At 40.3% G+C, this 26667-nt stretch overlaps 1 protein-coding gene across 2 annotated transcripts in view; it reads right to left on the reverse strand.

Annotated features, from left to right (window-relative positions):
- The window catches only part of LOC140477143 (peroxidasin homolog), a 583119-nt gene that overhangs the window by 134956 nt on the left and 421496 nt on the right, over window positions 1-26667 (reverse strand). For both annotated transcript variants that reach the window (XM_072570507.1, XM_072570508.1), the window contains exons 11-12: window positions 10579-10695; window positions 6525-6683 (exon numbers count right to left, since the gene is read on the reverse strand). In XM_072570507.1, the coding sequence (XP_072426608.1) occupies window positions 6525-6683; window positions 10579-10695 (276 nt within the window). The remainder of the gene's footprint in view (window positions 1-6524; window positions 6684-10578; window positions 10696-26667) is intronic.

Raw genomic sequence — 26667 nt, forward strand, 5'->3', positions numbered from 1 at the left:
GTTTTCCAGTAATTTCTGGGTCTGTGGATTGTTAAAGGGGCAGAAATGGCTTTTAGCAGGGTGATGTGCTCTTCCTGTCAGGGAGAATTTGAACATTCCTGAAGACTATGTCTGCAGGAAGTGTGTTTGGTTGTGAATTCCATCGGACTACATGAGTCAGTTGGAGCGGCAGTTACAGGCAATTAGAAGTTTACAAGAGCGGGTATGATGGATGGCAGTTGGAGGAAGATAGAAAAATCGCAAATATAGTCAGATAGGAATGGTAGGAGAGGTTGCCAGGTAGTGCAGGGATCTCCTGTGGCTATCCCCATCTCAAGTAGGTATGCTATTGTGGACGGGGGACGGGGGGGGGGGGGGCTTTCATGGGAAATGACAGGTTCCAAGTGATCAGTTGTAATAGGGAACTCTTCAATCGAAGGGACAGACAGAAGTTCCTGCAGCCATCATTGAGGCATCAGAATAGTGTGTTGCCTCCCTGGTGCCAGGGTCAAAGATATCTTGGAGAGGACGTAAAACTTTCTGAAAGGAGAAAGTGTCCAGGTTGTTGTGCACGTTGGTACCAATGACATAGGAAAAGAAAGTGACAAGATTCTGCAGAGAGAATATAGGAGACAAGGCAGTAGGTCTTAAAGTGTAGTAATATTTTAACTACTATCGGTGGCATGTGCTAGTGAGAATAGGTATAAAAGGACAGTGTGGATAAATGTGTGACTGAGGAGCTGGTGTAGCAGACCAATGATTCACATTTTTTTGACTCCTGGGGTAGACATGACCTGTATAAGAGGGACAGATTCCACCTGAATTGGAGGGGACCAATATCCTTGTGGAGAAATTTGCTAGTGCTACTTGGGAGGCTTTAAACTAGTAACAGGTGGGGAAACAAAAGTGATAATCAGAAAAGAGAAAAGGCTGAGGCTGGTACATAGATAAAGGGAGCCGGTCAAATAGTCAAGGCAGACAAGAGCTGAGCAGAGAACAAGGTAAGACTGATAAATTAAACTGCTTTTACTTTAATGCAAGACACCTGACAGATAAAGCAAATGAACGTACGGCATGGTTGGGAACATGGGACTGGAATATCATAACTATTACGGAAGCATGGCTCAGGGATGGACGGGACTGGCAGGTTAATGTTCCAGGGTTATGCTTGTGGAAGCATTGAAACTGAGGTAAGAGAGGAGGGGGCATGGTATTTTTTGTTTGGGATAACATTATGGCTGTGCATAGGGTGGATATTTCTGGGAGATTGTCCAGTGAAATTATATAGATGCAACTGAGAAATAAGAAAGAGATGATCATCTTATTGAGATTGAATTATAGAACCTCCAATAGTTAGCAGATAGTTAAGTAGCAAATATGTAAGGAGATCTCAGATATCTGTAAGAATGATAGGATTGTAATGGTAGGGGATTTGGGATTGTCATAATTGGCAGGGGACTTGTTAAATGTATACAAGAAAACTTTCTTATTCAATATGTGGATGTACTCACTAGAAAAGAAGCAATGCTTGCCCTTCTATTGGCAAATAAGGTAGGGCAAATTCAACTCGGTCAATTACCACCCCATTAGTCTATTCTCAATCATTAGTGAAGTGATGGAAGATGTTATCAACCGTGCTACCAAGCAGCAACTGCTCAGCAATAACTTGCTCAGTGATGGCCGGTTTGGGTTCCACCAGGACCACTCAGCTCCTGAACTCATTACAGTCTATGTTCAAACATGGAAAAAAGAAGCTGAATTCCAGAGGTGAGGTGAGAGTGACAGCCTTTGAAATCAAGGCTGTATTCAACCAAGTGTGGCATCAAAGTGCCCTGGCAAAACTGGAATCAGTGGGAATCCGGGAGCAAACTCTCCAGTAGTTAGGCTCATATCGGACACATAGGAAGATCGTTGTGGGTATTGGAAGTCTGCCATCTCTGCTACCGGACATCTCTGCAGGAGTTCCTCAAGATAGTGTCCTAGGCCCAATCATCTTCAGCTGCTTCATCAATGACCTACTCTCCATCATAAAATCAGAAGTGGAGATGTTTGCTGATGATTGCACCATTTTCAACACCATTTATGATTCTCAGATACTGAAACAATCCGTATCCAAATGCAACAAGAACTGGGCAACACCCAGGATTGGGTTGACAAGTGGCAAATAATATTTATGTCACACAAATGTCAGGTTTTCACCATCACCATAAGAGACTATCTAACCACTGCCCTTGATATTCAATGGTATTCAATACCCCACTATCAAGATCCTGGGGGTTATCATTGATCAGAAATTCAACTTGACTCACCACAAGAACGTCGTGGGTACAAGCGCAGGTCAGATGCTAGGAGTACTGCGGCGAGTAACATACCTGCTGACCCCTCAAAACCTCCACCACTGACAAGAAACAAGTCAGGAGTGTGTTGGAATACTCTCCATTTGGCCCAATAGCACTCAATAAGCTTGACACCATTTCAGGCAAAGCAGCCTATTTGTTTGGCAGCACTTCCACAAGCATCCACCCCCTCTACCACCAATGCTCAGCAGCAGCAGTGTGTACTATCTGCATGATGCACTGCAGAAATTCACCAAAGATCCATAGACAGCACCTTCCAAACCCACGACAATTCTATCTCAAAGGAGAAGGGAAGCAGATATATGGAAACACCGTCAACTTCAAGTTCCCCTCCAAGCCACTCCCCATCCTGACTTGGAAATATATTGCCATTCCTTCACTGTTGCTGGTTCAAAATCCTGCAATTTCCTTCCTAATGGCTTTTGGGTAAACTCACAGCGGTTCAAGAAAGAAGATAACCACAACCTTCTCAATGGCAAATAGGGACAGGCAATAAATGCTGGCCAGCCAGCGACACCCACATCCCACAAGTGAATATTTTTTTAAAATTGACTGAGGTTTCAGTGGGGGAGCACTCTGGGGTGAGTGATCATAATTCGATTAGTTCTAAAATAGTAATGGAAAAGGAAAGAACTGATTAAAAAGTTAAAGTTCTAAATTGGAGTAAGATAAATTGTGATGATATTAGACAGGAACCAATTGATTGAGGGAGGCTGTTCACAGATAAAGGGATGGTTGAGAAGTGGGAAGCCTTTTAAAATGAGATAAAGCATTCAGAGACAGTATGTTCCTGTCAGAATGAAGAGAAAGGCTGGTAGATGCAGAGAATGCTGGATGACTAGAGAAATTGAGTCTCTGGGCAAAAGTGGGTACTGCAGATGCTAGAGATTAGAGTGGTGCTGGAAAAGCACAGAGATCAGGCAAATCCGAGCAGCAGGAAAATCGACGTTTCCTGATGGAGGGCTTTTGCTCGACACATCAATTTTCCTTCTCTTTGGATGCTGCCCGACCTGCTGTGCTTTCTTAGCACCATGCTAAAATTGAGCCTCTGGTCAAGAAAAAGGAGGAAACCTATATCAGGGATAGACAGCTGGGATTGAGTAAATCACTAGAGGAATATAAGAGCAGTAGAAGCATACTATGAGGGAAATCAGGAGGGCAAAAAGGAGACATGAGATACTTATGGCAAATAAAGTTAAGGAGAATCCAAAGAGTTTCTATAAGTACATTAAGGGCAAAAGAGTAACTAGGGAGAGAATAGGGTCCCTTAACAATCAACTTGGCCATCTATGTATGGAACCACAGGTGGTTCCTAAATGAATATTTGACATCAGTATTTAGTGTGAAGAAGGACATGGACGCTGGGTACTTGGGGAAATAAATAGTGATGCCCTGAGAAGAGTCCACATTAAAGAAGTGGAGATGCTGGAAGTCTTAAAAACTTTCCCAGGATCTCATTAGGTATATCCCAGAACTTTTTAGGACACAATGTAAGAGATTGCTGGGCCCTTAATGAGATATTGGTATCATCGATAGCCATGAGTGAGCTGCCAAAGACTGGAGGTTGGCTAATGTGGTGCGATTATTTAAGAAAGGCTGTTCGGAAAAGCCAGGGAATTATACATCAGTGAGCCTTACATCAGCAGTGGGTAAGTTGTTGGAGGGGATTTTGAGGAATAGGATTTAATTGTATTTGGAAACATAATGACTGAGATATTCAGCATGGCTTTGTGCATGCTAAATGAGGTCTCACTAAATTGGTTGAGTTTTATGAAGAGGTGAGAAAGAAGATTGATGTAGGCAGAGTGGTAGATGTTGTCTATATGGACTTCAGAAAAGCATTTGACAAGGTGTCACATGATATACCAGTTGGTAAGGTTAGATCACATGGGATCCGGGGGAGTTGGCCAATTGGATACAAAATTGACTTGAGGGTAGGAGACAGAGGGTGGTGGTAGAGGGTTACGTTTTGGACTGCAGGCCTGTGACAAGTGGTGTGCCACAAGGATCGGTGCTGAATCCACTGATTTTTGTCATTTTTATAAATTATTTTGATGTGAGTATAGGAGGTATGGTTAGTAAATTTGCAGACACCACAAAAATAGGTGGGTGTGGTGGTCAGTGAAGATTATTTCAGAGTACAGCGGGACCTTGTTCAGATGGGCAAATACACTGAGGAATGGTAGGTAGAGTTTAATTTAGATAAAAGTGAGGTGTTCCAGTTTGATAAGACAAACCAGGGCAGGACTTATACAGTTAATGGTAGGAGGATCCTGGGGAGTGCTGTCGAACAGAGACCGTGGATACAGGTGCATAGTTCTTTGAAAGTGGAGTGGCAGGTCAGACAAATCAGTGAAGAAGGCATTTGGCACATTTGAGTACAGGATTTGGGGTGTCATGTTGCAGCTGTACCAGACTTTGGTGAGGCCACTTATAAAATACTGTATACAATTTTGATCACCCTTCTAAGGAAATATGTTGCTAAACTTGAGAGGATACAGAAAAGATATCCAAGAATGTTGCTGGGACTGGATGGTTTGAGTTATAGAGAGATGTTGAAACAGCTGGGGCTGTTTTTGCTGAAGCATCGGAGGCTGAGGGTTGACCTTAGAGAGGTTTATAAAATCATGAGGGGCATGACTAGGGTAAATAGACAAGGACTTTTTCCTAAGGTGGGGGAATCCAAAACTAGAGGGCATAAGTTTAAGTTGAGAGTGAAATGGTTTAAAAATGATCTGAGGGGTAACTTTTTCACACAGAGGGTGGTGCATGTATGGAATGAGCTGCCAGAGGAAGTGGGGGAGGCTGGTACAATTACAACATTTAAAAAGCATCTGGATGGGTATATGCATAGGAAGAGTTTCGAGGGATATCGGCCAAGTGCTGGCAAGTGGAACTAGATAGCTTAGGATATCAGGTCAACATGGATGAGTTGGACTGAAGGGTCTGTCTCCGTGCTGTAAATCTCTATGACTCTATGGCTGTCTTACAGTAGCAACACTGGAGAGTATTCCAGGAATTAATGCAGAATTCAGAATGAAATTGTTGGGCCACGTGAGCTTTGCATTAAATTCATGATATTGGCCTCTGATTACAAAGACTTAGGTGCAATGTTCTTGCCATTCATTTGTACCTTAATATTAATATTGTGGACTCCACAATCACCCGATGAAGGAGATGCACTCCGAAAACTAGTGCTTCCCAATCAACTGTTGGACTATAACCTGGTATTGTATGATTTTTAACTTTGTACACCCCATCCAACACTGGCGTCGCCAAATCATAGAAATTGCTTCACATTGTGCCCACTACAAATCAGCTTTAAAAGTTCAATATATTGGGCAGTGTGCCAGTGTCAATACCAAAATTATGATTAAGTTCATGGCTATAACAGTGGGTGGAATATATAATATACATACAGAAGGAAGTAACTAGATGAAGATACTAAATGTAATTTGTCCAAGTTTTCCGGGGACACAAAACTGCCTAGGAGATTAAGCTGTGAAGATGATACAGAGATGCTTCAATGTGATTTGGACAAGTTGAGTATCCTGTTTATTAGCACTGTACCAGCCACTGAAAATAAGCATGCAGGTGGAGCAGGTTGGGAAAAAGGCAAATGGTGTATTGGCTTCATTGCAAAATGATTTGAGCACAGGAGTATTGATTTCTCACTGCAATTATACAGGGCCTTGGTGAGACTGCACCTGGAGTGCTCTGTGCAGTTCAGGTCTTCTTATCTGTGGAAGGATGTTCCAGCTATGGAGGGAGTGCATATCACCTAATGTGGATTATCAAAACAAATTTGCTATTTAATTTAATGGAAAGTACAAATATTTGCGATAATTTACAAGAATAATTGCCTAAAATGACATACATTTTATAAAATAAGGCTAAACGTTTTATTATAAGATTAAAATGCACAATAATAGTTTGTGTTGTTCATGTGATTGAAGCTTGACTTCTAACATGTTTGACTTCATTTGTGTTATAGAAATCACAAAATCAAATAAATAAATTATGCATAAATAAATAAAAGCAAAACCATGTGAATGTTGGATACTTTATCTATCAAACAAAATGTACTGGAGAACTCAGTATGTCCGGCAGCATCTGAGGAGAGAGAAACAAAGTTAACATTTTGAGTCCAATAACACTTCTTCAGAACTCATGTGTAAACAAATATACCTTTGGGCTGCACTTTCAGTTGCACTGGAATCAGTTTGACTTGTACAACACTGATAGCCTGGCATTCATATTGCCCCTGATCATGAGCAGCAACTTCTATAATTCTCAGTGTTCCTGTAGGTAACACAGCATGCCTTCTATCATTGGGGAGCTGACCTCCTGGAAACAGAAAGCAGGGAAACACTTCTTCAGTCATTGCAAACATTAAGCATTGTTATTATAATAAATTAAAACATTAGGGAATGTAATATCATTTTCTATCAACGCTGTGGATTTTTCCTCTGTAGTAATCATTGATGAAGCATTGATTACAACATTGATTACAAAGAGGAGAGGAAGATAAAATAAATTGTGTAATTTAGCATTCCTCCCCATGCTACCATGATTATTATTTGTTAACAGATTCCAAACCAATTTGTGAAAGAAAAACCAAGGTACATGCCTCTTAATTATGGAAAAAGTTGATTAACTTGATCAGTCCTATTCCTCTCATCCAATACCTAATAACCCAACTGATCCCTATTTAGATGTGTTCAGAGAAAAATAAATAGCTACTATTTCTCTTAACATTAGAAATACATTAACAGACCTTAACAATGTGATTCACCAGGTATTATCAAAGACAATGTAGTTTACCTACCTTTGATCTATATCACTTGATGTCCTATGTAATAACAATCTCAATAACAATTGATCTCAACCATAAAAATTTGAATTGATCTACAGCCTCTTTATGGAAAGAACTATAGATCTCCACTACAATGTACGTGATAAAGCACTTCCTGATTTCAATATTGAATAGCCTCATTCAAGTTTGTATTTTTTGGTTCTGCATGCTTCTCACACAGAAATTTAACTTTGCTTTACTTGGCATATTAAATCATTTTAAAATTTAAAACTATCATTAGATGATTTCACAAATTTCTACACCCAAGAGAATACAAGTAAAACTTACTCAAAACCGGTATCACTAGTAGGAGAAGGGTAACAGAAGCATGGGAACATCATCACCTACAAATTCCTCTCCAAGCCACAGACCATTCTGACATGGAACTAAACCACATATCCTTCACTGCTGCTCGATCAAAGTTATGAATCTCTCTGTCAAACAGCACAATGGTTGGATTGGCACTGTATAGATTGCAGTAGCTCATCACCACTTCCATAAAGATAATTTGGTTTGGGTAATAAATGCTAGCCTAGGCGCTGATGCTCACATCCCTGAAAGAATAAATAAAATTTCAAAACTCTGGATAATAAGCTCAGCAGCATTTCTGTTGATGAACTTGCGGGGGTATCATCACACAAACTGACGAAAGAACTACAACAGAAACTGAAACACCTGATCAGCAGATCCAGACACTCTATACAGTCAACACAGGAATTCTTGAACATCATCAGAAATATACATATAGACAAGGAAGAAACTATGGTCTAATTCGATGTAACAGCACTGTTCACCTCTATCGACAAAACCCTAGCCAGAGAAACAATAACCAACCTGCTGGACATACAGAACAGACAACAAGACGGGGAACCTATCAACAAAGACGGCATACTCAAACTACTGGACCTGTGCCTCACAACACACTTCACATTCAACAACGAAATACATGAACAAATCAACGGCTCACCCATGGGCTCACCCATCTCTGGACTCATAGCAGAAGCTATAATGCAAAGATTAGAACAAACAGTCTTACCGCAAATTCAACTCAAACTCTGGGTCAGATATGTAGATGACACCTTTATAATCATTAAAAACACAGAAGTAGAGAACACACACTGGATCATCAACTCCACACTCACAGGAATCCGATTCACTAGAGAGGAAGATAAGGACAACCAACTCCCATTCCTAGACGTGATGGTACAGAGAACACTGAACCGAAAGGTATACAGGAAAACCACACACTCAGACCAAGTCCTGAACTACGAAAGCAACCAACCCAACACACACAAAAGAAGTTGCATCAACACACTGTTCAAAAGGGCCACAACACACTGAAGCACACCACAACTGCAAAAAGAGGAAGAAGAACACTTTTACAATGTATTCGCCAAAAACGGATACCCGCACAATTTCATCAACAGATACCTAAGGGAAAGACAACGGAATGAGGACATATCACAACCCAAAGGATTAGCCACGTTACCATACATCAAGAACATTTCTAAACTGACAGCCAGACTAATAGGACCACTAGGACTCATAACAGCACCACAAACCAACAGCCACTCTCAGACAACAACTCACCAGGACAAAGGACCCAATACCCAGCATGAGCAAAACCAACGTAGTGTATAAAATCCCATGCAAGGACTGCACAAAACACTACATAGGAGAAACAGGAAGACAGCTAACGATCCGTATCTATGAACACCAACTAGCCACGAAACGGCACGATCAGCTATCCTTAGTAGCCACCCACACAGATGACAAGCAACATGAGTTCGACTGGGACAATACTACTATTATAGGACAAGCCAAACAGAGAACAGCCAGGGAATTCCTAGAGGCATGGCTCTGATCCACAGATTCTATCAACAAACACATCGACCTGGACCCAATATACCAGCCACTGCAGCAGACAGCTGAAACTGACAGCCGGAAGTGGCAGAGACCAACCACTATAAATGCCGGAGGAAAAGCACTTCACAGGAGGCTCCCAAGCACTGAGGATGTCACCTAGACAGGGGACGAAACATCTGCAACACAAATTCCCAGCTCGGCAAACAGAACCACAACAGGGAAGAGAGGAAATAGCAGAGGTGCTGGCAATAATTTTCAACTCCTTTCTGGTCACAGGTGACTGGAGGACAGCCAATGTAGTATCATTATTCAAAATGGAAACAAGCGATAAACCAGGAAGCTACAGGCTAGTCAGTCTAACCTCGGGAGTGGGGAAACGATTGAAAGCAATTCTGAGGGGAGGCAAGGATTAATCAAGAATAGTCAGCAAGCTTTTGTTGCACAGAGGTCATGGCTGATCAACTTTACTGAATTTTTGAAGAGGTGACCAAATGTGTAGATGAGGACAATGCTTTTGATACGACCTACTTGAAGTTCAGGAAGGCTCTGCTATTGTATTGCATGGGAGACTGATAGTGAAGGCAATATTCAGGGATCCAAGGAAATTTGGCAAATTGGTTCCAGAATTGGCCATGTGGAAGGAAGCCGAGGGTGATGGTCAAGAGGTGTGTTTATGACTGCAAGCTTGTGTCCAGTGGGGTTCCACAGGGATCAGTGTTGGGGCCCTTGCTGTTTCTGATATATATAAAAATGATTTAGACTCTAATGTAGGAGGGTGGATCAGTAAGTTTACAGATGATACAAAAATTGGTGGGGTGGTAAATTGTGGGGAGGATAACTTCAGATTACATGAGGATATAGGTGGGCTGATCAATGACAAATGGAATTCAATCCAGATAAGAGTGAGATGATGCACTTGATCAGGACAAACAATGCAAAAGAATACATGAGCAGAAGGACTCTAGAGAGCACTGAGGATTAGAGGAAACTTGGTGAACATGTTCACTGGTCCCTTAAGGTTGTGGGGCAGTGAATAACAAGGTATATGGGGTATCTGCCTTTATTAGCAGAAGCATAGATTTAAAGAACAGGAATTGCATAAATATTTGGTTCAGCCACAGCTATTGTGTGCACTTCCAGAATCCACGTTACAGGAGGGAAATGAATGCTCAGGAGATGATATGGAGAAGATTTGCCACTGGGTAGCTCCTGAGCATGGGGAAATCTGATTAAGGAACGATGGAATCCAGTAAGTGAAACAGAAGTCAGCCAGTTGCATTAGGTAGATAAGGGAAAGCATGAGAAACAAGTACACATTTCATGAAAATATGGATGCAGGATTAAATTGCATTGAATTGCATTTAGATTGCAAAAATATTATTCTTGATACCATTTGGAGATAGCTTGTTAAATAGCAAAGACGCAGCCTAAAATTCAAGGGTAAAATATTGTGTATCAACTAGAATACAGTGTTCATACAATTCAGATATAATATCCAATCATTACACAGTGTGTAATTACCTGCTTTGGTCCAAGCGATGATTGGAATTGGATTACCTTCAGCTGCACAGTCAAAATCTACAGTATGCCCCTCAATAACTTCCTGATTCTTTGGTGTAACTGTGAACCTAGGAGGAGCTGGAGATAAAATAAACAGTTAACACAAAAACTGTTAAGAAATAAATATGGAGAAAGTAAGTCAAATAAAAATAACCTCTCAAATAACAATGGTTACTGTAATTTGTGCAAACCTAATAAAGCATTACATGTATAAATAAAATGTGACGTGTTATCCAACCATGCAGTCTCCGAATTCAGATAAATTAATGCATATCTAGAGATTGATCTAATTAATTTAATTATCTCAGACATGACAGCAATATATGTTAATGGAATTGACTAGAAATAATGTGTAGATGCAGGATCATTTCACACGGTACTCCAATAATATAATAACACATATTGTTGTGTGATTCTCTGTCCAACATTAAATCATACACATAATTGCATTTAGTTTGGAAAGTATGGTTTATTTTTGTACCAAGCTGAGAAATGGCAGGAATGAACATCTTTTTTTTCCAATTAAATGAATCCATTGCCTCATTTTCCTCACAAGGTGGTGTAGTGTATCATAAAGATTATTTCAGAGTACAATAGGAACTTAATCAGATGGGTCAATGGGCCAACTGGAAAGATTAAAAAAGGGATTGTTGTGTAAATGTGCACAATGTGATGAATGATAAAGACTAATGAGCTATGTAGTTTTTGTTCCAGAGGGCATGAAGTGTTTTAAAAATGAAATAAATTATGGCACCTTACGTCATAACTTGTCATCAGACAAAATCTGCATTCTGAAGGATCGGCAATTCCTCCTGATTAAGAATTAAAAAGATTATCTATAGGAGCAATGCAGGTACCACATATTGCACCCTGGATCTATCTCATTGCTGCTTTAATATGATCATAAAGGTAGTGGAGCCTCTCGTCCTTCTGTAGTTTACATGGGTCACCTGATGAATAGGTACTATGTAGTTTTGTTGGTATTGCAGAGATCTCTCATGTTTGGCTGGGTATCAAAAGCTCCAATTATCTCTGATGTGGAGGTGCCAGTGTTGGACTGGCATGGATAGGTCAGAAATCACACAATGTCAGGTTATAGTCCAACAGGCTTATTTGAAATTACAAGCTTTCAGAGCGCTGTCCCTTTGTCAAGTGAACCTTTGTCACCTGAAGAAGAAGCAGCACTCTGAAAGTTTGTAATTTCAAATAAACCCATTGAACTATAACCTGGTGTCATGTGACCTCTGATCAGGCCAATTATCTCAACAGTGGATTCTAAATACACAATTTGATTGTGAGTTTAAAGAAGCCATTAAAGATTAGCTGTATTTGATGTGGATTCCAAATAGAATTTTATTTATTTTTGTAAGAAATTAACCACTTTAGCTTTGAATGGATTCATGAAGGGGAATTCTTTTCATTATGAGGTATGTAGGAGTGACAGCTGTATAACATAAATCCAGATTCTGGATTAGTGGTGCTGGAAGAGCACAGCAGTTCAGGCAGCATCCAAGGAGCAGTGAAATCGACATTTCGGGCAAAAGTCCTTCATCAGGAATAAAGGCAGTGAGCCTGAAGCATGGAGAGATAAGCTAGAGGAGGGTGGGGGTGGGGAGAAAGTAGCATAGAGTACAATGGGTGAGTGGGGGAGGGGATGAAGGTGATAGGTGAGTGGGGGAGGGGATGAAGGTGATAGGTCAGGGAGGAGAGGGTGGAGTGGATAGGTGGAAAAGAAGACAGGCAGGTAGGACAAGTCCGGAGTTGCAGCGGGAGAGAGACTCCCTGAGATTCTTGTAAAGGGAGAGGGACTCCCTGAGATTCTTGTAGAGAGAGGAGGAAAACTCCAGCCAAGCCTGTGCCACAGAGTTAAAAGTACAAATACAAGCTTGGCTGCAGCGCCATACACAGCAAATGGCAGTGTTCCCAACTGTCCTTTTCCTGCAGTGCGCTCTTCTGGGGTGAGGGGTGATTAATTATTTAGTGGGCTGCATTGTTGCCTCCCAATGTTGATCTCTTTCATTGCTGCTCCTCCTCCTCACCATTCATGTTACTGTAAGTGTATGCCATTGGGAATGTCAACTCCTGAGAAGCAGCAGCAAATGAATGCTTGGGGCTAAATACTCTTGCTGGTGTGACGATCAGCGCAAAATAAGAATAGAGAGAAATGGTTAAAAAAAGAACCAGAGCAAAACTTTTTCGCCCAGCTGAAGAAATCACTCATTCATCTCTCCAGACTCATAAACGTCTTGAACTCTGCTAGTCGCACATAATATTGTCAGCTGCTGTGCCTTCTCATTCTCTACCTAGGTGGATTGCAGGTGCAAAACAAGGAAACTTGGAGCTGCAACATTTATTATACCATATGTGATTGACACAGAGTAGGCCAAAAAACATAAAAATTGAACTAATTTTAGCATGGAACAGCTCATTCTCTTGCTTTTACCACAAAGTTATTTGCTCATGATGGCCCAGGAAACATGTTGAACATAGTATATAAATTCAACCCCTGTAATCCAGTAAATTAGACGTACAAAGACTAGAGAGTGAAGCATGATTCAAACATTGTTCACCAATTTTTTTCAATAATGAGAAAAATAGAGAGCTATGAAATAAATCAGGAGAAGCTGAAATCTGGATTCAGCACTTGGAACATATTTGTGGCTTCTCCTTTTGACTTTCATTCATACAACATGCAGCAGTTGTAAACCTCGTTTGACAGAAAAGCTGGAAAGTTCATTCCAGAGCAGTCAACAATCCAGGCTGTATTTAAAAATGTAATAGCAAACCATGTTCCTGCAAGTGGGAATCAGCCTAGGACATGAAGGCATACAGGAAGGGAGAAACAAAAAGGGAATGAAGGAAGGATGAAAGACCTGACATCAACATACAACTACCTGAAAAAAACAAATACACATGAAAATAATAATTTTTGAAATGTGGAAGGTGAATCTTGTGTTTGAGACCCTGTGGATGTGGCCATATGGATCTCATTGACTATGAGATCCTTGACTGAGGTTTTTTACCCACGTCAAACAGGGAGGCCTGGCTGACAAATAAAAACAAGCGATTCAAAAGGTCTCCTCAGTCTAGAAATGGGCTTTGAGCTGACTGAGCCAATCCCATGGACTGTGCACAGATAAATAAAGGGTAACTTGGTAACAGGATACCGGCCTCTATGCAGTTAATTCAGTGAGAAAAGACAAAAAAAGTCTTGCTGATTGCAGTGAAAGAGGTGTCGAAATGGCATGTGACTCTTGAATGAGAGGAATTTATTGTTGTTGCAAGCAACAAGAAATTGAGCTTAGAGATCTGAAAGAACTTATTATTTTTAATTTTACTAGTCCCGCAAACTTTGAGGGGATTATACTGACTGCCCAATTTACTTTTCATTGCCTTCAACTGAAAATAAAATCAGGCAAGCAGTAAATTGCAGGTTTACTCCTGCCAGTATTCTGATCAGCAAATTAGCTTAATACTTGACTACTAATAAAAGTTTAAAACATAACAATCATGCGTAACACAGACAGAAATGGCAGACTGCAGTAGAAATAAGGGATTGTTGCTAGGAACCATAGCTACATCAAGGAGGAGAAAAAGGAGCATAAACTTACATCAGCCACATTTCTTTCCTTTTTTAAGAAGCATAAGAAGTGCTAGTTTATTTTGTAAGACATTGTAAGGAAAGATTGAGATACATCAACAAATTATCTCCAATTTAAATAATTTGTCTATTGAAACTTCATTACAGATTCCATTAGAGAATTAACCATCTATAACAATTTCTATATTAGTAGACCAAGAAATAATTTGAATGAAGGGAAATCATTTGTTGAATGTGAAACATGGTTAAGGTCATAAATTATCTGTTAACTCAATGTTCAAGTACTGTCTTGCTTCAATGGCTTTCTACTTATTATGTAGTTTAGGATGGTTATGAAAGGAAATAATCAGTTGATCTAGCATATGTTTAAAAACCAACTTACTGAGGGAAATTAATAAAGTTAATTCAGAATAATGAATTATTTTTATTTAATATACTGAAATCTGAATTTCATTTCAATAATTTATATTCAGGTTATTTAAAAGTACTTTGAACTAGTGAATTTTTATTTCATTGAGAAATAATATATCATTTTGTTGGAAAATTAAGGTTTGAACAGGGCTGTTGGTGTTTTCTACTCAGTGACTGAGACAGAATCTTGATTGCACTGAAAATACTAAAATAATACATAGAGAAGCAAACAGTTGGTTATGAAAGTAAGGTTCAGCGAGGTGACTGGCCATTACCAAATGGTGTACCAATACAGTGCCAAATGTTGGAATGATGCCATCACCAAAATGATATATAAGAACAAGTGCCAAAAGGCCACACAGTGCCTGACTTTTGATATTGAAGAGGGCAGCTTCAGTGCGGAAAATTCCCAATCTGCTGACCCAGCTCAGTAAAACGTATGCCAAAATGTAAAATTTTCATTCCAGGTAGCAGGGTAGAGTTGGGCTGCCAATCTCAGAAGCAGCATATTGGTGACCACGGGGCAAGGTGAGTGTTGTGGCTTGTTGCCTTCCTTTGCTGAGACTTCATCCCAGCTGCTTCAGAAGCTGTTAGACTCTCTAGCCTGTCAATCGAAGCAGTCCAACTTTTTTTAACCCTCGTTGCAGCTTTTTCTTTTAGATTTAAAAAGCAGATGATTAAAACAAAATTACAAATCAATCTGTTATTCAGACCTAATCAAACCTTTAAGTCTGTGTCCTTCCACTGCATAAATTCATGACTCCCACACAGTCGCTGAAATAAGCTATGTTTGAAATCAGTATGCAGTTCAAATGGCCTTGCTAACTTTGGGTTTCTCTTCTGCACGAATCAGGTCCTACCTCTATCCTCTGAGGGCCAAAATTAGGTATGTCAGAAATGGAAACAGGAGGATCCAGCTTGGCATTCTTTGCAAAAAGTGTCTCATATTAACTGAGGTCTAAGATACAGGATTAGTCAGGAGGACATAGCTATGGCACCAATTAAGTTGAAAACAAAGTTGGAAAGTATGAAATAAAAACAGAAATTGCTGGTGGAACTCAGCAGATCTGACAGCATCTGTGGAGAGAAAGCAGAGTTAACTGATGAAGAGTCACCAGACTCGAAATGCTAACTCTTCTTCGCTTTCTCCATCGATGCTGCTAGACCTACTCAGTTTCACCAACAATTGCTGTTTTTATTTCATATCTTCAGCATCCACATTTCTTTGTACTAATTTGGAAATGCTGATTTCAAAGGAGAAAGAACAGCCCATTGAAGAGATCCTCAATATAGTGTTACAAAGTTGTGTGGAATACTCATGAATTGAAAGGCAGTACATGGTCCCTTTAAGAGATTGTGCTTTGCCTGTGTGTGGAAGTTTGCAAGCATTGTACAGAAAGCCCCAAAACTGAAACAAGTGTTTCGAAGGGAGTTACAATTTGCAGGCAAAACATCAGTCTTGCTTTGATGTTTTGGCAACAAGCTGGACTCAGCCAATTAATTTAAACCAAACCCTTAGAAACTGAAAAGCTGTCAAATTTAAATCTGATGGTATTGACAACCTTGAACCAATCTGATTGTAAAGAAATGAGTAGTTAATCAAGGATTTAAAAGGTGTGGGCATTTTGAAAATTGGGGCGAGCCAAATGCCATCTGAAGAGATAAGAACTTTCCAGCTCAAGGAAAAAAAAAGCACCATCTGTTCATAAAAGTACCCAGCACTCTTAGATAATCTTCCTGACACCAGAATTCAGTGGAGAGAGGTGTTCAGAACCGAAGAAATTATAGAGGAAACATCCCTGCCAGCAGAATCAGCAAAAGAAAGACGAGAGAGATGAAGGAGCATTTCCGAAGGCACATTCTGTGTGAAGTTTGAGAAACTAAGTTTTAATTTATTGTTTTGCAATGTAAGTGGGATTTGAATTTATTCGAACAGCATCCTATTAGGAGCTTTTCTTTTTCGGGAATAGGTAGTTAGAGAGGGATTGTTCAGTTGATTAGTAATTTGGTTAATCTGTTCACTGTTGAAGTTAGATAAATAAATTGTTACTTGTTAATTATTGAGTGGGTGGAAGGATTTCATTTCATTTAACCACGTCTTTATAATGGATTGGGGTAAGAGGTAGATTATATCACTTTTCACACTTTTTAAAATCAGATTATGAGGCGAGGTTATCTTCTCTGAGTGTTTCAGTTTTAATTATCAGAGGGGTGTTGACCTCCTGCAACAACAGCAAATAATCACATCTGAGCTAAAAGAAACACAAAGATTGTTAAAGAAACTTAACATGTCTGGCAGCATCAGTACACAGAGAACATAGTTAACATTTTGAGTCCAAATGACTCTTTGTCAGAAAGGGATTGGAAAATGATTGCTTTAGCATTTACAACAGAGGTGTGGGAGGTGAAGGAAACAGATAGTGTCCAATGTAAAACACAAAATGATTGTTAATGGTAGTGAAAGAGAAAAAAAACAAATGAAGTGGTTGGAAATTAAGATGGAAAAGGAAGAGAATGGGTCTTCTTAACTGAGAACAAAGGAAACAAGATAAGGCTGTTTGGGAAGTGGATGGAGGAAAATGAAGAACAAACATCACTGTGGAATTCAATGCTGAGATTTAGAGGCCCTAATGTTCCTGTGTGGAAAATGAGGTGCTGTTCCCCAAGCTTGTGTTGTACTTCATTGAAACACTGAAGCAAACCGATGACGGAAACGTTAAGGTCATTCCTACAGCCAGGGCAGAGGTTTTCCGCAAGCCTTTTGTCTCATCAATGCAAAAGAGATGACATTAGTGAACAGAGAATGCAGTACAATAGATTGAAATAACTACAACTGAAATATTGTTTCACCTGGAAGAGGTGTTTGGGGCCTAGAACAATAGTGAGGGAGGAGATGAATGGTAAAGTGATACACCTTCCACAATTGCAATGGAAGGTGCCATGGGGGAATGAGGAGGTATGATGGAGGAGTAGACCAGGGTGTCATGGAAGGAATGGTCCCGATAGAAAGGTGACCATGAAGGAGACGGGAAGATGTGTTTGGTGGTGACATCATGCTGCATGTAGCAAAAATGGCTAAGGATGATCCTTTAAATGCATAGACCAGTTTTGTAAAAATTGAGGACAAGAAGAAAACTATCATTGTCTGGGAAGGAAGAGAGGTGAGGACAGGAAATGGGTTGGACAGGGCTGAGGGCCTGTCAATGACAATGGAAGGGAACCTTCTGTTGATGAAAAAGTAGAATTAGAATAGAGTTAGTATAGAATTAGATTTTATTGTACTTGTATTCAAGTACAGTGAAAAGTGTAATGAGTTGCCATTCCTGGCAACATCTCAGGTACAAAAGTAGCTAGGTACAAAATCTTAGGTCCAAAATAGAAGATAGAAAAATAAAGCAATATGTTAAAAGTTCAACATTACAACAGCAAAGGCACCATCAACATTACGGAGAAAGAACTCCCTCCAGCTTAATAATATCCTTCCTATAACACTATGACCAGAACTGGACACAGTACACCAGAAGAGGCTGCACCAATGTCATGTACAACCTCAACATGGCTGCCCAACTTCTATAATCAAAGTACTGAGCAGCGAAAGCATGCATGACATAGAGTCAAGATAGGAAGAAGTAAGTTCAGGTGGGGCAAGAACAGGAAAAAAAAATGGATCTGTCAAGGCAGTTCTCTTTGTGGATTTTGGGGAAGAGATAGAAACATGGGTTCTACCTGGGGTCTATGAGTTGGGAAGCAATGAAGGGGAGATATCCAGAGGAGATTAGGTCAGTGGCATTCCTGGAAATAACAGCTTGTTGATCAATGATGGAGTCATGGTCCAGCAGAAAATAGGAAGAAGTGTCTGAGAGTAGGCCCTCAGCCTCAGATGACAACAGCGCCATCCTTATCAGCAGTTTTGATTACAAAATCAGGATTGGACCTGACAAAATGGAGTGCAGCAAATTCAGAGAGAGGTAGATTAGAGTGAATGATGGTAGCAGGGAATTTAAGGCAGCCAATGTCACACCTGCAGTTCTCAACATCTTTTGGCCTGTACCTCTACACCATTTGCTCATTTCATCCCTACTCCACCTCTATCTTACGCATGTAAACAAAAAATTTCTAATATCGCTCAGTTCTGAAGAAGAGTCATATTGAACTCAGAGCACAATGCTGTTTCTCTCTCAACAGACTGTGCCAGACCTGCTGATCTTCTCCAGCATTCTCTGTGTGTTTTAGATTTCCAGCACCCACAGTATTTGGCATACAGTTGATAACTTGCTGTCTCTCAGAGTCAATACAAACCAGCAAACAGGCCCAACAGTTTTACCAATAAACCATTAGGGACTCATCATAAACCAAGGGTTAAGACATTTAACCAATAAACAACTTGAAAATTGGGGGAAAAAAACAGTGTTGAAGACCCTGTAAAGCACAGTGGGAGAGATGCAGGAGAAAATAATTTTAAAATCTGTCAGGTTTATAGGCCTTGCTTTGGACACTGCTTAAATATTTGATGAGATTACAGAACTGGTGAGGTTTTATACCCATGTGCTGACAGTTGGATAATTTGATATTGTAATATTTTATGGCAACATTCAAATAATGAGTGTATGACAGAAATTAGATTTTTTTCTTTTCAAATCTTTGATATGCATTTGCAATGCAATTCCCTCTTTGTCTATTTGCATGTGTATTTTCGCTGCCAATGCAAAATCAAGTCCATTACTTTCTACAATCATTTATTTTTCTCATAGCTCCTCTCAGGTCCTATTTTCCCTTTACAGATTCTTGTCATATTACCTTTAGCTAAGCCAATGACTCCTTGGCCTTTATACACTGTTGTAGCTATTCTAGTCTTGAATCCCCTTTGAATAAACCCATTGTCAGTTTATGTGCCTCTCTTAACATCCTTGGAGGGTCTAATCGGACAGCCATTCAACCAGTAGCAGTTTCAACAGCTCGATTTTCCTCTTCATCTTCCTACCCCTTTGGGGCTACCTTTGTCCATTTTTTCCTGCTAACATTCCCCACCACAGCCCTGATGGACTCTGATCACCGGTAGGTCAGCGACAGGCACTGTACTACATCAATGAAATCTAATCTGGGAAAAATGACCTTCTCAAATGACAAAAGAAGGAACAAAGAATATGAACAATTTGTCCGATTATTTTAAAATGAAATCTATCAAATACCAAAAATGGACAGAAATTTTAAACTGCTTTCTGACAAATCTCAACAAAAGAAAAAAATGGTACACCAGCAACAATTTATTTTGCATTACAAGGCACTTTACAGGAATATTACACTATAAAACTTGGTCAAAGAGATAGAAGAATGAAGACTGTCTTGAGAGAAGGGATCTATAGAATCAGAGGTGATTATAGAGCTTAGAGCATAGCCAGCTAAAAGCATCAAAGGTGGAGCAATTCAAATTAAGGATGCTCAAGGGGCCAGGATTAGATTAATGAAGTGGGTTGTAAAGTTAGAGAAGTTACAAAGATAAGCAATAGTTAGACCAAAAAAGGATTTGCAAGAATGAGGGTTCCTAAACCTGGTTTTCTTGGGACCTAATGTAGTGATGATGGCTGAATGGCATTGTAAGTTAAGTCACCAGCAGCAAGATCTTTGACAACATATGGTGTACAAAAGACTGAATCTGGGACACTAGCCAGGAGTGCATCAGAATAGTCAAGTCTAGACACAGCAAAATCACACACATGTTACAGTGCAGAGGGATCCATTTGGCCTATCAGACTGGCTTACTGGGTATTTTAATTTAGGGCTAAACTTCAGTCTTTTCCCTGCAATTCTTTCCTCAAATAATCATTAGTGCTCTGGATGTAGGTTTGTTCGCTGAACTGGAAGGTTTATTTTCAGACATTTCATCACCATACTAAGTAATATTTTCCGTGAGTCTCCGGATGAAACACTGCTGATGATTCCTGCTTTCTATTTATATATTTGGGTTTCTTTGGGTTGGTGATGTCATTTCCTTTTTTTCAGGGGGTGGTAAATTGGATCCAAGTCAATTTATTTGTTAATAGAGTTCCGGTTGGAAGTTCCAACTGGAACTCAAGCAACAAACACATTGACTTGGACTCGATTTACCACCCCCTGAGAAAAAGAACAGGAAATGACATCACCATAGGAATTGACATCACCAACCCAAAGCGCAGTGCTTCATCTGGAGGGTCACTGAAGATGCTACCTAGTATGGTGACAAAATGTCTGAAAATGAACCTTCCAGCTCAGCAAGCAAATCTACATCCAGTATGTCAACCGGAGCAACAAATCTTCTCAAAATTCGTTAATCATCAGTTCTCTCTTGAATGCCTCAGTTGAACCTGCCTCTACCACATTACCAGGGAGTGCATTCCAAACCCTAACTATTTGCGGAATGAAATAGTTTTTTTCACCTCACATTTGCATCTTCTGCAATTTCATTAACACTGTATCTCCGGGTCCTCAATTCTTTAAGCATGGCAACAGTTTCTTTTTATCTATGTGTCAGACCTGTCATGCTTTTGATAACTTCTATCAATTTCCTCTAAGTTCACACTCATCCAAGGAAGTCAGTCCCAATTTCTTCAATCTTTCCTCATAACTTAATTTTCTTGACCCTGGAATCATCACAGGAAATGTATTCTGCATTCTCTCCAATGAATTCACATCATTCCAATAGTGTAGCACCCAAAACTGTACAAAATGCTCCAGATGAAATCTAACCAGTGCCTGTTAAGTTTCTGCTCTTGTACTCCATTAATGAAGCCTAACAAGGGCATAAATAAGACTTTCAGGAACAGATGAGTTGAGGCACAGGTGAATTCAGGCAATATTACAGAGGTGAAAAAAGTGGTCTTTAGTGATGGTGCAAATACGTTGTCAGAAATTTATGTAAGGGCCAATTGTGACACCAAGACTCTGAACAATCTGATTTAGTCTCAGGCATTACCAAGAAGAGGGGTGCAGTCAGTAACTAGAGAAGAGGTTTGGAATGTGAACTGAAAACAATGACTTCAGACTTCATAATAGTCAATTGAAGGAAATTTATGCTCATCCAGGACTGGATGACAGAGAAGCAGGATGAAATTTAATAGCAATGATGAATCAAGAGAGGTGGTGGTGAAGTAGAACTGGTAGCATCAGCATACATGTGAAATACTGATACAATGCTTTCAATTTGGATGTTGTTGCTTCTGTACATGAGGAAAAGAGGAGGCCAAGGAGTGTCTTTGAAAGATAGCTGAGGTAACTGTGTTGGAGCAGCAAGAGATGCCCGTGCATTTGATTCCCTGGCAAATATTAGATCGATACCAATGAAACTGAATGCTAGCTGTCAGCCTTATCAGAATAAATAAACATTTGTTTAGATTGCACTGCTTTTTGCATTATGTTGATTGACTGGGAGCCGACAGCCCCATGAGTCATCATGTGTATCTCTGAAGGACTCTGTGCATGCCACATGACACATGCCCCAGGGTGTTGTCTGTTCCAGAGAATCATTACTGATCAGCACTCAGTGAAACTATTTCTTCCCTAATAATTAATTGTAAATTTGGAATAACTTTGATTGAAAATAAATAGAGTAATAACAATGAGCTCTGGACTTTGCTGGTTTCATGGTTATTAAAATTCATTTATGGTGGTTCAGTGGTTAGCACTACTGCCTCACAGTGCCAGGGACCCAGGTTCGATCCCTTGGGTCTGTGTGGAGTTTGCACATTCTTTCCATGCCTACTCTGGGTGCTCTGGTTTTCTCCCACAGCCCAAAGTCCATTCCTGATGAAGAGCTTATGCTCGAAATTCTGACTCTCCTGCTCTTTGGATGCTGCCTGACCAGCTGTGCTTTTCCAGCGCCACAGTTTTGACTCTGATCTCCAGCATCTGCAGCCCTCACATTCTCACAGTCCAAAGATGTGCAGGATAGGTGAACTGACCATGCTAAATTGCCTATAGCATTCAGGGATGTGCTGGTCAGGTGCATTGGTCAGGGGAAATGTAAAGTAAATAGGCTAGAGGGGATGGGGATGGTTCTGAGTGGGATACTCTTCCAAGGGTCAGTGTTGGGCCAAATGGCCTTTTTCCACACTGTAGTGACTCTATGATTTGTTTACCTGCTTTGTTTGTGATCATTTCTGGCTAATACAAAAATCCCATTTCTTATGTAGTACATGCACAGTCTATTGAGTGGAAAGTGAACAGTCCTTAAGATGTCAAGGTCTAAGTTATTTACCATGGAATTCCCTGCCTCTGACCTGCTCACCCATGCACAGTCGTTATGGGCGCTGTTCCAATTCAGTTTCGGGCAAACAGTAACTCAAAGAACAAAGAACATACAGCAAGTACAGGCCCTTTATCCCTCCTAGCCTGCACTGACACATTTTGTCCTTCCATACTCAAACTGTCTTACAAGATCATATCTCTCTATTCCCTACCTATTCAGGTGCTTCCTAAATGCCACTATTGTGTCTGCTTCCACAACCTCCTCTGGCAGCGGGTTCCAGGCACTCACCATCCTTTGTGTAAAAAAACTTACTCCACTCATCTCCTTTAAAGCATGCACCTGCAGAGCTTCCCCCCCACCTTGAACCTCTGGTCTCCTCACAGTTGACCTTTCCACCCTGGGAAAAAAAACATTCTTTCCACTTTATCTATGCCATTTACAACCTTGTGGACTTCTATCAGGTTGCCCCTCAACTTCCTGTGTTCCAGTGAAAAGAATCACAGTCCATCCAACCTTTCTTCATAGCTAAAATCCTCCATACCAGGCAACATTTGAGTAAAACTTTACTGTACAGTTGCCAATCTTCAACATCCTTTTGGTAGTGTGTAACCAGAACTGTATGCAATATTCCAAATGTGGTTCAAGTGAAGTTCTATAAAGCTTCAGCATAACTTGCCTATTCTTACACACAATCATCCTTTCAATGAAAACAAGCATACCATAGGCCTTTTTTTTATTACCTTATCTATCTGCGCTGATGTCTCCAGTAATCTGTGGGCCTGCACACCCAGATCCCTCTGCATATCAATACTCCAATGAACTCTGCCATTCACTGTATAATTTTGACCTGTACTCGACCTTTCAAAATGCATCACCGCACATATGTTTGGATTAAACTCCATCTGCCATTTTTCTGCCCATACCTTCAACTACTGTTTATCCTGCTGTATCCTCTGACAATCCTTCTCACTATCTACAACTCCATCAATCTTTGTATTGTCTACAATCTTCGTATTGTATAGTTTAATTATTGCTAATTAGACTAGCTATGTTTTCCTCCAAATCATTTATATTGACCATGAACTGTAGAGGTGCCAGCACTGATCCCTGTGGAACACCACAACTCTCAACCCTGCACTTCAAAAAACATCCTTCCACTGTTCCTTTTTCGATGATTAAGCCAGTTTTGTATCCATTTTACCAGCTCACTTCTGAAGTCCCCCTTCAACTCCCCCTCCCACTCCACCAAGGACATGCAGGTCCTTGGACTCCTCCATCACCAGACCATAGCAACACGATGGCTGGAGGAAGAGCACCTCATCTTCCGCCTAGGAACCCTCCAATCACAAGGGATGAACTCAGATTTCTCCAGTTTCCTCATTTTCCCTCCCCCCACCTTGTCTCAGTCCCAACCCTCGAACTCAGCACCACCTTCCTAACCTGTAATCTTCTTCCTGACCTCTCCGCCCCCGCCCCTGCCCCCACCCCCACTCCCACTCCGGCCTATCACCCTCACCTTAACCTCCTTCCACCTATCGCATTTCCAATGCCTCCCCTCCCTACCTTTTATCTTATCCTGCTTGGCACACTTTCCTCATTCCTGAAGAAGGGCTCATGCCCGAAACGTCGATTCTCCTGTTCCTTGGATGCTGTCTGACCTGCTGCGCTTTTCCAGCAACACATTGTCAGCTCTGATCTCCAGCATCGGCAGTCCTCACTTTCTCCTTCAAAATTCTACCCCATCCAAGCCCCTAGTACAAAATGAGTCCAAATCAATATAGAGGAAGTTAAAATTACCCACCACAACAACCCTGCTGTTCCTACATCTTTCCAAAATGCGTCTATATATTCTTTCTTCTACCTCCCACTGGCTATTGGGAGGCCTGTAGTAGACCTCAAGTGTTGGAATTTCACCTTTCCTATTCCTGAGTTCTACCCATTTTTCTTCATACAGCTGTGAGGTACTCCTTTATCGGGAATGTGATTCCCCTACCCCTTTTACATCCCCTTTTATCACACCTGAAACATCTAAATCCTGACACATTCAGCTGCCAGGCCTGTCCCTCTTTCAGCCAAGTCTCCATAATTGCAATAATGTCATAGTTTCAACTAATCAAAGCTCTAACTCCAAGAATGTTGATCATGGGAATGATTCAGCCATTACAATGCCATCAAGGGAAATAGACGTTTTGGGCAAAAGCCCCTTTTGCCCGAAATGTCGATTTCGAAGCTACTTGGATGCTGCCTGAACTGCTGTGCTCTTCCAGCACCACTAATCCAGAATCTGGTTTCCAGCATCTGCAGTCATTGTTTTTACCTCATCAAGGGAAATAGTTTAGATTTTATCTTATTGGGGAGGATAATTCCTGCTACTTGTGTGGCACAATTATTATTTGCCATTTTATCAGCTTCCAAGCCTGAATGTTTTGAAGGTCCTGCTGTACACAGATAGACTGTTTTTCTTTCCAAAGAATTGTAAATCATACTGAAAAGCACACATGCACCAGCTTCTCTGATCACATTTTGGACAGAATGTTATTTTTGAAGCAACTTAAGATGTTAGACCTTGGACATTGCACTGAGGAAATCTAACAATGACGTCTTAGGGGTGAGATGGTTGGCTTCTGACATCTACAACTATCTTCCTTCGTGCTCGTCATGATTGTAATTAGTTCTCCTCCCCGATTCCCACGAACTACAATTTTAAGGTTCCTTGCCACCGCATTCTGTCAAATACTGCCTTACTGTCAAAGTCAGTTAATCACATGTCACTGTTGAGGTTAAGTGGAAGAATAATTATTTGTGGTTAGTGTCATGTTTATTATTTGGTTGCTGCATCTAAAAGAATATTTTATATAGCCTTGCAGATTTGTGAGGGACATTTAAAAGTCATTACTTCTTTGAACTCTATTATTGTTCTCAGTAGATTGTCATGCTCCAGTTGCTCAAATACTGCCATTAATTGGGAAACAATGGTTGCCAACATGGTAATTTATTTCAGGTACTGAAATATTTATGTCTTTTTCTATGAAAAATACATTAGCATTTATGTTTTGTACACGATAGAATTACTATGCAAATTTCTATCCATTCAGTAAAGCAGTTTTAAGATAGAAACCAAGTCTGAAATGCTATACAATCCTTTTGATGGCTTGTAGAACACAGGAAACAATTGTTATAGACAGTAAAAGCTATTGTTCAGACTTGACTGAGCAAACCTGTTCAGAGCACAACTGGTAAGAGATGTATTCAACATCGAATGAGCAGCAATTAAAGGAAAAAAACATATCTGTTAGCCATGGGTTATCTTTTCAATTTTGTGTTCATAGTGAATTGTCTCCTTGAGGTATTTCATGAAGTCCAGTCCTATGCAGCATATTCTGGTATAGGTACAAACGTAGGGTAGTAAAATATTTATTGATAAAAGCAAAATATTGTGGATACTGAAGATCTGAAACAACTATAAAGTTCAGGAGAAATTCAGGAGGTCTGGCAGCATTAGTGAAGGGAGAAACTGAAGTAATGCTCTTCAGAAAGTGTTCTCTGGAACTGGTTGAGGCCGCCTGGCTTAGAGGGAACATTGCTACAGATGACAACAATACATCAGTTGATATAGCAGACAGTCGAAGCAAGTCTAGTGATTCCACAAACAACTACGAGCAGTGTACTGATATTGGTCGTGGACTCACTAAAGTCTAAAAAGTTTGGAAATGCTCTTCATTTTCATATTTTTAGTATTAAAAGTATATAGCATGACAATAATAGGGATCTGATGACTTTATCCTGCAATAACAAGATCAACATTAATTTAGGAGCT

Source organism: Chiloscyllium punctatum, chromosome 5 (genome assembly GCF_047496795.1).
Source record: "Chiloscyllium punctatum isolate Juve2018m chromosome 5, sChiPun1.3, whole genome shotgun sequence".
Classification (NCBI taxonomy): domain Eukaryota; kingdom Metazoa; phylum Chordata; class Chondrichthyes; order Orectolobiformes; family Hemiscylliidae; genus Chiloscyllium; species Chiloscyllium punctatum.